General features: G+C 49.0%; 3 protein-coding genes across 3 annotated transcripts; all 3 read left to right on the top strand.

The window, feature by feature from the left end:
- The first annotated feature begins 2,901 nt into the window (after positions 1 to 2,901).
- On the top strand, positions 2,902 to 6,659 carry GGS22DRAFT_171953 (Oxysterol-binding protein-domain-containing protein). Its single transcript, XM_047962686.1, has 3 exons — positions 2,902 to 3,354; positions 3,419 to 3,495; positions 3,576 to 6,659. The coding sequence occupies exons 1-3, from the start codon at positions 3,319 to 3,321 to the stop codon at positions 6,439 to 6,441; spliced, it is 2,979 nt and encodes a 992-aa protein (XP_047815638.1). The 5' UTR covers positions 2,902 to 3,318; the 3' UTR covers positions 6,442 to 6,659.
- Positions 6,660 to 7,759: 1,100 nt separating this feature from the next.
- On the top strand, positions 7,760 to 9,411 carry GGS22DRAFT_171950 (glycosyl hydrolases family 35-domain-containing protein). Its single transcript, XM_047962685.1, has one exon. It carries the CDS (start codon positions 7,799 to 7,801, stop codon positions 9,206 to 9,208), a length of 1,410 nt encoding a protein of 469 aa, XP_047815637.1. The 5' UTR covers positions 7,760 to 7,798; the 3' UTR covers positions 9,209 to 9,411.
- Positions 9,412 to 10,859: 1,448 nt separating this feature from the next.
- Positions 10,860 to 12,692, top strand: GGS22DRAFT_181558 (putative ferroxidase; the record flags this gene model as incomplete). Its single annotated transcript, XM_047963874.1, has 4 exons — positions 10,860 to 11,198; positions 11,260 to 11,284; positions 11,344 to 11,464; positions 11,543 to 12,692. 4 exons carry the CDS (start codon positions 10,860 to 10,862, stop codon positions 12,690 to 12,692), a joined length of 1,635 nt encoding a protein of 544 aa, XP_047815636.1.
- Positions 12,693 to 13,284: the final 592 nt, after the last annotated feature.

Genomic DNA, 13,284 nt, shown 5'->3' with positions numbered 1-13,284 from the left:
GCCGTTGTCGCATTTTCTCCTGAGGTTCGGCTGGGGTACGCAGTATTTGGGATTTATATATCGGGGTAGCAACGCTATGCCAGCGCCACTAGCTTTGGTTATCTGAGACTAACCGCTGCGATGTGGATATTGGTACGGTCGTTGGTCGGTCGTCGAGAGGATCAAGGAGGATTCATGTCTTAGTTAGAAGATAAGTCGCGAGAACGAAGGATTAAAGATATTCCCAAAACCTACAGCACGCAGCCCCAGAAGATCTGTCCATGGCACATGGCTGAAAGATTTCTAAGCGATCACCTTCAGATATGAATTACCTAAGCTGCTAGGAGGGCTTATTTCGACTACACGTGAGTGGCGTACTTCACGCAAGCAGCTGCTGAGGATTATTAAGCCAATAATGATCGAAAATCTAGCTTACTTAATGTCCGTAGCTGAGGTGTTCGATTCAGCCTCGAAATATTCGCGATGATAACCTTCGCAAATTGGAGCGAGGCTCTTTAAGTCCTGGAAATATGGGTAAGCATCTTGATATGCCCGTAATACATGTCATTTTACGGTTAGTGACAACTCATTCCCGTTTTGCCCTTTCACTAATAACTCAATGGGCGCATGGCACAATATATACGAAGCTCGTCGAGATAATACTGAATCGACGGCTCAACTACCATCGACCATCCACGAGATTCCTTGGGAGACAATGATTATACGGCAAGGTACCACTCCAACGCCAGAGAAGATGGCAAGCGGAACGTGTCTAGGTTGATTCGGGCTCTATTGTTGCAGCACCGTCCCATCGACTAAGGTCTATCACCACCCAAAGTACAGCACCCAGAGAAAAAGAAATTGTTGCTCGAAAAACCAAGTGACCAATTATCAGAGGAACCAAAAGATCCTCTCAAGAGAAAAGAGAAAATATCGCCCGGCATCCAACTCCCATCATCCTGTCCGATAAACAATACGATTAGTCACGGTTCCCTGGATAGCACAGTGTCCCTCGTTCTAAACATACCTAGTACTTATTAAATATGGGCGTGAATCATGACCACATATTCTTGCGTGTAGCGTACTATACACGTCTTTACTCAGAATCAGGACCGTCTTGTGGCCGAGTCCAGCAGGCCGGACACTCGTCGGTGTATAGTGTATCGGCTCTCATGTATCCGGAAACCGGAAGCGTACATGGGCCGCCGGGATAGGCTTCTCCTGGACCGCAGTCGTCTTGCCGCCAGTATATTGTCATGCTGTCGATGACGCACATGCAGGCGCAGCAGTAGGCCATGATGATCTGGCCGTAACACATTTTGGCGGGTTTCTTGTCGGTGGTTCTGGTAGGGGATTCGTTAGTTTTATTTTGTTTCGTTTGGGAGAGTGTTGGGGATAGGTAGGTACCTTAGAAGATGAGTGCTGTGTTGATGAATGTGCTTGGTAGACTGTGCGTTGGGAAAGGCAGGTGTTGGTGATTTTGTCCACCGAAAATAGAAGCTTTGCCTTATGGATCGGTGTTTGTGCCCTGGATGGTTGGTCTCTTCGGGGTATAGGAAAGGTATAAATCAACAGGAAAGCAAAAGATATGCGTGCCGTTTTGGTTGCCGAAGGTTTGTATGGCCATATCAAGTGACGGTTCTGATGGCTACGGATTCTGCTGTTTGCATGAGACGTTGATATTCCCTATGTCCTAACAGCGAGAATCTAGGGATGAGGTAGCCATCTATTTGTCCCTGTATCGATCAGAATAATGGCTATCCTGCCTTCTTGAATAGCACCGGTTGCATTCATGAACGCTCTTGAACCGGGGCGATCCATAGGTAATACCAACCGGACAATGCATGCTTGAGATGTCGTATTTCTTCGCGATTTGGCATCTCATAGTCGTGGGGATGAATGTCTTCCGGTAGACAATCTCGTTGCAGATGCTGCAACCTTTGATCCTCTCGTGTCCACTGCACATTTTCGTGATTCCTTGTTGGTATTGTGGAGGGACTGATGGTTTGTGGATTTTTGTGGTGGTACCTAGACTCGAGATGTGAAATTAAAAAAAAGGTTTGTCTTTGGACGAAGAAAATGACTGCCAGCATATGGTGTTAAATAGTTTTACTCGGGTGTACCTGCCATGTGTACCTGCCATCTGTGAACATGATATCCCCTTGAAGCTAGCTTATTTATTCACTGATATATTGTCACATTTTACATGTCTTTAATCCACCTTGCTTGCTCGAGGCTTTCCATCGTAATAGAGTTCATTGTTAGTCATCGTAAGTTGCTTCTAGAGATATTGTATCGAAGATCGTTGAATCATGAACTAGGCATATAATGATAAAAATATCAATAAGTTTCATAACGAAGATGATATTCTTTACCTAGGAATTCATGATTATTAGCTCTAAGAATTAGTGATTGGAGGTATTCTATATATTTACGTGTCCACGACCTAGAATTTCCATAATTTGAGCGAGTGTTGCACTCTAGGTTGTGATATCTTGAAAAATGTTCAAATGCAAATATCGTGATTGGTATATTATATTTTCGGGCACGATATAAAATTTGACTAATATGTTAGTTTGTCACAGTCATTCAAAACAACAAGCAGAATTGATGCCGCTGGCCTCAAAGCACTACACTTCTAGTATCTTTCATGCTATAAAAGACAATCCTTATTTGAATACATCTATACTCATAAACTAACTTGGCTCATCTATATTGAAAATAGGGGTAGACTTACGGGGCTTGAACAATTAGGTAATCCCACTTAACCTTTAACCTAGTGGATTACTGCGCCACAGCTGTCAGCCTAGCCTGTCAGCTTGTGAAGAACTCCACCGTAAATTCAATGTTGGCCAATGCGCAGGTAGCTACGTAACCCGTGGGAGGTAGGCAGGTGCGTAGCTTGTACTGATAAGGCGCGCCCGTTACTTCCGTATTTCGTGGTTCGGATGGATACGTAGTACGTATGAATGACAAATGTACATGGATTCTTTCCACATTTACCAAGTGAATGGTTAAACCTCATCTTTTTCCCATTCACAATTGGGCGGAACCAAGATTGGCAACGACATAAAAAGTTGAGGTGAGCATCGAATCACGCCTGATTCCCACCGCCAACTGCCAATTGCCATCTGCCAACCACCGCTGTTCTTGTTGTGTGGCTGGGTCGGATCCAGCTATCTTACAGCAGGAAGAACAGGCAGACAGATTACTTCACTGCCTCAACACAATATAACCACAACTTCTTCCTCATTCCTTTTTCCTAATAAATGGCAATGTTGCAGATAAACTGGGAGTAATTCACTTACTAGTCACCACCAATTACTACTAACTTTAAAAATGGCTGGAATTGAGCAGCTAGAAATTCACAGCAAGGTATGTTCGTTCTGTTATAGGGAGGTATTCTACAATCGTAAAGAGCTGACATTAATCCAAACAGTCCTATATTGTGCGATGGGTCAAAGTTGACGAAGGCCAAACGATCTCGTGGAGTGTCCAGCCCCATAAGAAGTCAATGTGAGTTGAATGTCCTTTTTCCAAATCACCCAACTACTGGTACAATTGATCAAGATACTAACTCCGATGCGTTTTATTAGTAACTTCGGCATCGTAAAACACCCCGGCTCCGGCGCAACGAATAATAGCTCAACCTTGGACAGCTTGAACGCCTCGGTTGAACATGTCGATGGTAGTGGAAGTCAAGGGAAGAAAGGCTTTGGCAAGAAAGATGCTAGTACTGCACAAGAACAACTAGCCAATAAGGGGTTCATTCCTATAAAATGGCTCGGCAAATGCGAAGCAGACAAAGTATCTATGGGAACATGGGACGTCCTGAAGTCCCATGGAGGAATGTACGGTTTAATATTCGACAACACCTTCTCGAAACAAACCTCCAAGACGGCAACATTTGTGCTCCTTACCTATCCTACCGGCGCTCCACCACAGGGAGCCCACTATCTTCCAAATCTCCAAGGCGGCTCCCATTCAAACTCGAGCAGGACTAGTCTAGGAAAGCATAGTCCAAGTCAAGGGATCACTGCAGCCGATTCTACCGAGAGCCTACCAAATCATACCGGCCGAGGTCAACGGGCCAAATCGATAAGTGCTCGTAGTGACGGAACGGTAACTTCGTCTACATATACGGGCATTCTTCTAAAAAGAAGGAGGAAGAAGGGCCAGGGTTATGCCCGTAGATTCTTTTCCCTGGACTATTCATCCTGTACGATGTCATATTATCACAATAGGCAATCCTCTGCACTTAGAGGCGCAATTCCGCTTAGTCTTGCGGCAATCGCCGCAGACGAACGGAGGAGAGAGATAAACATTGATTCCGGTGCTGAGATCTGGCATCTACGAGCGGCCAGTGCCAAGGAATTCAACGAATGGGCGCACGCTTTAGAAAAGGCTAGCAGGATCGCAAGGGGTTTGGACCCGGTGCACGAGGAGTCTGCTCCTGAACAACTTACCGTAGCTACTCCGTCGCAACCCAATCCCAACCCATCTCACATGAACCACGAAGAGGACCGAGAATGGCAACAAGTCGAAACCTTGGTCAGTCGCATTGTTGGCACGCGAGATGCTCTGCGCCGTTTAGTTAAGGACACGGCGGCACAAAAACAACCGCCACGCCCCGAGAGTTCGCACCTGTCACAAGCGTCGCCGGCAATGTCGGAGAATAGCGACGGCTATTTTGCCCCAGCAGCGCCGGCAACACAAGATAAACGCCCGTTCTGGAAACGCAAGCCGAGTGCTTCACCCCTAGCGCCAGATACAATGACGCCACCCCTCTCTTCGGCATTGGCTGTTCCCACACCGGGATCGGTAGGTGCAGTGAAGCCGAATGGAATGCGAAAGTCTAGTAACCCTGAACAAGGAAGTGATAAGACGCATGAACACTGCACGGCACTTCTTAACGATCTAGATTCGGTTGTTACGGAGTTTACTAAGGTACTTGCTAATAGTAAAAGAAGACGTATTCCAATCCCCGCTTCTGCTACATCTAGGAAGAGTTTTGAATCGACGGCGTCAACTGATGAGTTCTTTGATGCCGAGGGTGGCGAGATGGAAAGTAGGCCCCAAGTCATGATGATTGACCGTCATGGGAGCGACGAAGATTCCCATGGATCGGAAGCTGACGAAGCTACAATCGATGATTCTTCCTCCGTCTCAACCATACAGGAGGAAGAAGATACCGCCGGAGCCAGCGGTGCCGCGGCTTTATTCCCTATAAGGCCTAAATCTTTGCATCCGTTACCCGTTGACATTGCGGTCGACCGCCGAAAGACCATCCCTCCAGCCACTGTACCTCCACCAAGCCTGATCGCCTTCTTCCGCAAGAACGTAGGCAAGGATCTAAGCACGATCAGTATGCCGGTTTCTTCCAATGAGCCCATCTCTGCTCTCCAGCGGGTTGCAGAACAGCTAGAATATGCTCAACTTCTGGACAAAGCATCGCAGCAAAAGTCCCCGAAGGACCGTCTATTACTTGTCACAGCCTTTGCCATTTCGCACTTCAGCGTCAACCGTATCAAGGAGCGCGCTATGCGTAAACCTTTCAATCCTCTATTAGGTGAAACTTTTGAATTGCTTCGAACCGAAAGCGAAGTGCCTGGAGGATTCAGGCTTTTAGTTGAAAAGGTCACACATCGACCGGTTCGACTTGCTATGCATGCAGATGCGGCGTCCTGGTCATTGACGCAGAGCCCTGCTCCGTCTCAAAAGTTCTGGGGCAAGAGTGCAGAGTTGAATACCGAAGGAAGAGTTCGTCTAGCGCTACGATTACTAGATGGCACCGACGAACTCTATTCATGGAATATGGCTACCATGTTTTTACGAAATGTCGTCATGGGTGAAAAGTACGTTGAGCCGGTCGGGATAATGACGGTTTCCAACGACTCTACAGGGGCAAAGGCCAACATTGAATTCAAAACCAAGGGCATGTTTGGCGGTCGAAGCGAAGAGGTCGAGGTCGATTGCTGCGATGCAAGCGGCTCCTCAATGGGAGCTGGCCTCACAGGCAACTGGACCACGTCACTCTACGTCGTGGAAGGCGGCAAACCAACTAAAAATGAAATATGGAAGGCTGGCCAAGTTGTTCCCAACGCGCCAAATACTTATGGCCTGACCACATTCAGCGCCACACTCAACGAGACAACACCGATTGAGAAGGGCCGGCTTCCGCCTACGGATACCCGATTACGTCCTGACCAACGCTTGGCGGAAGAGGGCAGACTCGACGAAGCTGAGGAGTCGAAGGTTCTACTCGAAGAAGCGCAACGCGCGAGGAGAAGAGATTTGGAGGAATCAGGCGAACAATACAAGCCGAAGTGGTTTGTTAAGGTACCGGAGGCGCCTGATGGAGAGGAATTGTGGAAGTTGAAGCTTGGTAAGGAAGGCTACTGGGAAGAGAGAGCCAAGGGGGAGTGGAAGGGCGTCGAACGTATATTCGATGTGTCGTCCTAGTTGGCTAGAAAATCTGGTCCTGTTTATGATGATAGCTGATGACGTTGTTTCGTACGAGACTGCACGATGTGACGAGGTTGCCCGAATAGAAGCTCTTAACGGGCTGGGATTCGCGAGGCATATAAAATGGGTGAATAGAAGGGCTGCGTTCCCGCCAATTAGATCTATAAATTCTGTTTAGCGAGTATATCGCGATTTAATCCAAATTTTTAGAAATATCTTGGTTGTCTTTCAGGGTTGTCTGGTATCTTGGGGTTAGTAAGGATTAGTAAGTAGTAACCCTAACCCCTAACCCTGGATGAATAAAATGGCTCCGCGGGGTTAAGAGAGACTATCCCTTATGTTACACAGCTGACACCTAAACCTGCCATAGCATGTGTAGATTACCAGTATCTAGAAGGGTCAGGGGATAGCACAATTCAATAGGCGCGGGGCATTTTTCATAACCCCCAAAAACCAAAAAGTTCCAAGGTTGGTTTTGACCTTGAATTTATTCCTTCCCTGTTTAGCCAAGCCCATGATATCTACGATACAACAATGATTTTGGAACTAAGCCAGATAACCGCTCTTATTTTCCCGCGAATCTCGTATCTAGCAGGTTCTTAACAGAATGTAACGTTCTTTCAACCATCAAGCTTCTTAGATAGCTAATGCGGGGAACACGATGGAGCTTGTCCCTACCTAGCCGGCTCGTATAATATGTCGGCTATGCGTCGACCACCCGGCGAGAATGTAATATTCACCTTCGAGTTTTGATGGCTATTCCATCTTTTCCCCTACATCAACTTGAAGGACGACATATACCCACGAAATGCATTGGTACCACTCCCTCTTAACATGTCTCCTCCCCCTCCTGCCCCTAACACAGGCCGTATCCCCCACCCCAACCCTCTCGGCCCCCGCCCCGGCCTTCACATACAACCGCACCTCCTTCCTCCTCCACGGCGCCCCACACGTCCTCATCGGCGGCCAAATCGACCCCCAGCGCATCCCCCCGCCCTACTGGCGAGACCGGCTCCGCAAGGCGCGCGCGATGGGGCTGAACACCGTCTTCAGCTACGTGTACTGGAACCTTCTCGAACCGACCCCCGGTGTGTGGACAGGGGGTCAAGGGGAGAATGACATAGCGCGGTTCTTTGAGATCGCGGGCGAGGAGGGGTTGAGTGTGGTGCTGAGACCCGGCCCGTATATTTGTGGCGAGAGGGAGTGGGGTGGGTTTCCGGCTTGGTTGAGTCGGGTGCACGGGATGAGGGTTAGGTCGCGGGGGAAGGCGTTTATGGATGCTGCGGAGGGGTATTTGGACAGGTTGGCGGGGGAGGTGGGACGGTTGCAGGTTACGAGGGGGGGACCGTTGGTTATGGTGCAGGTTGAGAATGAGTATGGTTCGTATGGCACCGATCATGGGTACACACGTGCGTTGAGGGATGTTTTGAGGGGGGTTTTCGAGGTCCCGTTGTATACTAATGATGGAGGCGTCGAGTGGACGCTTGCGGGCGGGGAGGTGCCGGGTGTGCTCGCGGCGATTGATGGGGACCCCAGGTCTGGGTTTGCGGCGAGGGATCGGTATATCACGGATCAGTCGGAGCTCGGGCCGTTGCTCGATGGGGAGTACTACACCACTGGCCCGGACTTCTGGGGGTCGGCGAATACGCATACTACGGCGGTGGGCAACCCGTCGCTGATCCGTCAGTATGTCGAGGATCTCGACTTCGTGCTCGGTGCGGGTAGTTCTATCAGCTTGTATATGTTTCATGGAGGCAGTAATTTTGGGTTTAGCAATGGTGCGATTTGGAAGAATTATACGGCTGCTTTTATTACGAGCTATGATTACGGCGCACCCTTGGATGAGAGCGGACGCACGACGGAGTTGTACGATGTTTTGAGGGATGCGATTGCGAAGTATGTCCCTGAGGGAAGCATACCGGAGCCACCGGCGAATGTGCCACTGGCCGAGATTCAAAATTTTACGTTAACGCCGGTGGGTGCGCTGTTTGATGTGGATATTCTTGGGGAGAAGACGGCGAGAGAGGCGCCGGTTACGATGGAGGAGTTGGACCAGGCTTATGGGTTGGTTCTCTACGAGCATATGGTTACTACGACACTGCAAGGGGTTTTGCAGCCAGGGGATAGGGCCAGGGATCGCGTTATTGTGTATGTGAATGGCACGAAAAAGGGTGTCATTGATAGCACGTACGCGAAGCCGGCAGAAGTTAGTTTGTCATTACAGCCGGGCGATGTGCTGCGGCTACTAGTTGAGAATCTTGGTCGCGTCGACTACTGGTCGAGGGAATCTGGCACATTCATCGCGCTCGAGGACCCATATAAGGGTATTGTAGGGAATGTCACGGTTGGTTCGCAAGTTGTTTCTGGGTGGGATATCTACTCGCTGCCACTTGATGCGCCTCCTGCCTCTCAAGAGATCAGGCCTGAGTCTAAAGCATTAGCGATAGCAGCGGAATCGCCACCTGTCTTCTTCAGCGGCACGTTTCGCGTTGACGGCGGGAATGCATCTGACCCCATGACACTAGACACGTTTCTATCCGTCCCAGATGGTGTCAAGGGAAACGTCTGGGTGAATGGGTTCAACTTGGGTCGGTATTGGATTGTAGGACCGCAGCAGTCGTTGTACCTCCCGGGGACCGTGATTAAGGCCGACGAGGAGAATGAGATTGTCGTGCTCGAGCTTGAGCCGAATGCGGACTCCTTGACGGCTTTTGGGGCGGCCGAGAGGACTTGGGCGAATCATCCGGATCCTGACTACCCCTGAGTTTAAGGCGTTTCGATGTTTTCGGTCGCGTGGAAGCATTTCGGGGCTACTCTTTCGCGGAGTTAGAATAGAAATAACTATATCGAGATCTCGAATTCCCTCACCTTAAGAATGAGTATTGCGTTTTACTGTTCTGTTAGTTACGCCGTTCGGCGTCTCGTGGCTGATACTCCCTGCATGAGCCTGAAAATACTTTTCATCGATTGAAATCTCACTTCATGAAAACGGAAGGTATGTGCCTGAAATAAACTATGTTCCTTGGAGAAAACAGAAAGTTATAAAATTATCTGTTCGCGATGGACCTCCCTGGAGATAGGGGCAAAGTTTGTATTTTAGCCACGATGCTAGAATATCTATTTTTAACCTCACATTTCGTATCATGTAAGTTATTTATATGACGTAGATAACCGGGTTCGATTCCATGCCATTGGGTTCGTATATAATACGCGGATAGTAATATATATGCATGCCTTGTAGGCGCGGATGTTTACATACCAGTGGCCAATGATTCCCTATTCTGCAGGCAGTTATTGGAAATCTACACTATTGGCTGTTAGATCTCTATCTCAATGTTCCGAAAATAAGATTATCTGCTCGGGAGACCGTTCGTTCGGGTCATCATAGGCACTAACTACTGTAAGGGCCTCGAAATGTATGACCTAATTGCCACGAGGCTCTGATTGTCTGAGCGTGTCGGCAGTGAGACATTGCCTCCATCTAATAAAGCTAATATAGGCGAGTTTGGGGATCTTTAATGAGTTCGCATTGGAGTAATTGGATCTATACATAACATGCCGGCGTCATCTCACCACGTCTACCACTCTGTTCTAGAACATCCATCTAGATAATCGCAACCATCATGTACGATCTCCGTTTGAGGCGCCTCCATACTCCGCGATTCGTACGACAGACCTACCTGGTTGCGTAAATTTCCCTTCAATTGTGACCCTTTTAAGTTATGCTCTGGCCTCGATATCTTTAAATGCGGTGTCTGAAACACCCAGTCCGCTAACGATCTGAGTCTAACGGCTCCGGTTATTCGGCCTCTCCCGTTCCAGAGGCTTAAAGGTAAATATTGCCAGCGCCAATGGTATTTTAAATGTTCGTTCCATAGGTCCCATGTGCCTGTTTTCAAGTGTCACGTCTCGAAAACGGCGATGCTGGTAGCCGACATTCCATGTCGCGGACTTCCGGGACAAGAATTATCGTGGGTCCTAATATAGACCGTGCGTTTGAATTCCAACGCCAACGCGTCAAGTTGACAGCTTTAATTGGCGATGTAGGCGATATAATCGATCTTGCATGCGGCTATGCAAGTTGTTAGTCTACGTCAACGTTGCTCTCGTGAGTTTGCAAGGTTAAACTCTTCAAACATGAAGCGCAGCAGGTCTACGCAGCGGTTCCCTTCTTTCCCCGTATCTCCCTTACGACTAAGCCTGAATATCCTTTAGCATGAGAAGCTTCGCCGTCGAAATATCGCCATCGACTTACTCTTAAAAGACTCGGGTGGTGTCCCGGATCCGTGAAACTTGCTCATCAGGTGTTTCACTCTTTACTCTTCATCTTTCTTGAATCCTCGCCTTGGTTTCTAACCCCATCTTCCCTCCTAGATGTCACTTTTCCTGTCAACATAGAGTTCTCATCAGGCGCGATGCATAGGGGATACCTTCCTTTTCTCGCCGCGCTGGCCCAGGTCACAGGGTCGCTGGCAAAGACGGTCACATACAACTGGAACGTTACCTGGGTCTCTGCTAGTCCAGATGGATTTGAAAGGCCGGTTATTGGGATCAACGATGCTTGGCCATGTCCAAAGATCGAGGCCAATGTTGGCGACTTTGTCGTTGTCAACCTGAACAACAAGCTGGGGAACGAGACGACCGGTCTCCACTTCCATGGCATCAACCAAATAAGTTCCAATGACATGGACGGCGCCGTCGGCACCAATCAATGTCCTCTGCCTCCAGACTATTCCGTCAAATATCGGTTCTATGTAAGTGATACCTCGTGTACGTTGGGGCGTGAAGATAGGAGGCTGACAACAGATGGCAAAGGCCGATGCACCTGGCACATATTGGTGTAAGTTGAAAGGCTGGAAGCGGCCGGGTTGTTTCCACTTGCTAATAATAATGGGGAAGATCATTCGCATAGTATGGGGCAGTATCCAGACGGCCTCCGCGGGCCGCTGATTATTCATGACCCCGACGACCCGTACGAAGACGACTACGACGAGGAAGTCATCCTTACACTGTCTGATTGGTAAGCCTAACGCCTCGATATTATTAATTCCAATGGCGATTATTTTTCCTTTTCTAGACCCGCTTACACATCGCGCAGGTACCGTGATCAGACGCCAACATTGCTGCAGACTATGATCCAGCCCAATAATACGCAATTTGCTCCTCCGCTGCCTAATAGCACTCTAATCAATGACGGGGGTGATGGTCACATCCCCGTTGAGGCGGGCAAGACGTATCGCATCCGGATGATTAACTGGTCCGCTATGTTCTCCACCTTCATAACATTTGCAGACTTTGACATGGATGTCATTGCAATCGACGCTTCGTATGTGCAGAGGACGTCCGTGCAGCAACTGCGCATATCCGCCGCCCAGCGGACAGATGTCCTGATCACAATCCCCGATGATGCAGACAGGAACTACCCGTATCTTGTTGCCTTGGACGTGAATCAAGATTTTTCGTCCAAAAACCCTCCGAGACCAGTCTCGTTCCTGTTTAACGTCACTGGCCTGTTGGTCACGGATGACGACGGGGACAAGACCGAGACATTTGACGTCCAAGCTTTCGAGCCCTTCGACGATGCTACCTTCGCCCCGGAGGACGATGAAGAGGTGTACGGCCCCGTCGATAAACAGTGGATCCTGTTTTTCGACTACTGCCACGATGTCAATGGGTATCCCAGGGCATGTTTCAACGACACGATGTACATTCCGCAGAAGGTTCCAGCGTTGTATTCGGCATCTTCCTTAGGAGAGAACAACACCCAGACCGCTGCGTACGGGCAGGTGAACCCTTTCATCGCCGAGTACGGCGACGTGATCGAGATAATAATCAACAACAACAACGACGCGATCCACCCGTTCCACCTGCACGGGCACCAGTTCCAGGTCCTCGCGCGTCCGGAAAGCGAGGCGGGGAACTGGTCCGCCGACGTGGCCATTAACGATGTGCCACCGAGGCGAGACACCATCGCCGTGAACTCAAAATCGTACGCTGTGTTTCGCATCAAGGCCGACAATCCGGGTGTTTTCCTGTTTCACTGCCATGTCGAGTGGCACGTCGAGATGGGTCTAAGTGCAACCTTGCTCGAGGCCCCCGACAAGCTGCGAAACTACACGATCCCCCAGGACCACATCGACGCCTGCGACGCTATGGGCATACCGACGACAGGCAACGCCGCCGGAAACGAGGATTGGGATAACACGGATGGCTTCGTTACGGTGCCACCGACGGAATACACAGGGTAAGTCTCTCACGACGTCGGTTAGATTCGCTAGTGATTTTGATGTTGCTGGCTAACCTTGGCGGTGTAGATCTCTGTACACAGCGTCAAGCTGAGTAGAGGTGAGGCGGAGCGCACGCGCGCTAGGGAGTTCTTGTGCGATGTTCGACGTAGGGAAACAAAGGGCCTTTCCTAACTTTTTTATCGGAATATTTTCTAGTCCTACATAGATACCTAGGTGTTGGCACCCCCCCTACATACCCCGGCTTAAGTGCCGAAAGGATTAATGGTTTTATAATTATTACGGCGTTGCTATTTTACGGACAGACGGACATACAGACGGACTTCACAGCTTAGCAAGTTGTTTTCGGGACTATATTTTTATCATACTTGGTCAGTTTGGTGGTTTAATGCGGTTACATGTTGGGTGTACAGGAGAATTGGAAAAACTCACATAGCGTACATATTGAAATTAACTGACTATAAGGTCATATACCGTAATAGTATGATACTACTCGAATTTAGATCGGTATCTAGGTACTAGAATGTTGTTGAAACAGATGTTGCCAAGATCATGTAAGCTGACTTTGCCGATGTATGTATGGTTTAGAGTGAAT

The sequence above is a fragment of the Annulohypoxylon maeteangense genome (genome assembly GCF_022496945.1).
Source record: "Annulohypoxylon maeteangense strain CBS 123835 unplaced genomic scaffold GGS22scaffold_18, whole genome shotgun sequence".
In the NCBI taxonomy this organism is placed as follows: domain Eukaryota; kingdom Fungi; phylum Ascomycota; class Sordariomycetes; order Xylariales; family Hypoxylaceae; genus Annulohypoxylon; species Annulohypoxylon maeteangense.
Note: the sequence above shows the minus strand (reverse complement) of the source record. Positions and strands in the feature narration are given on the sequence as shown.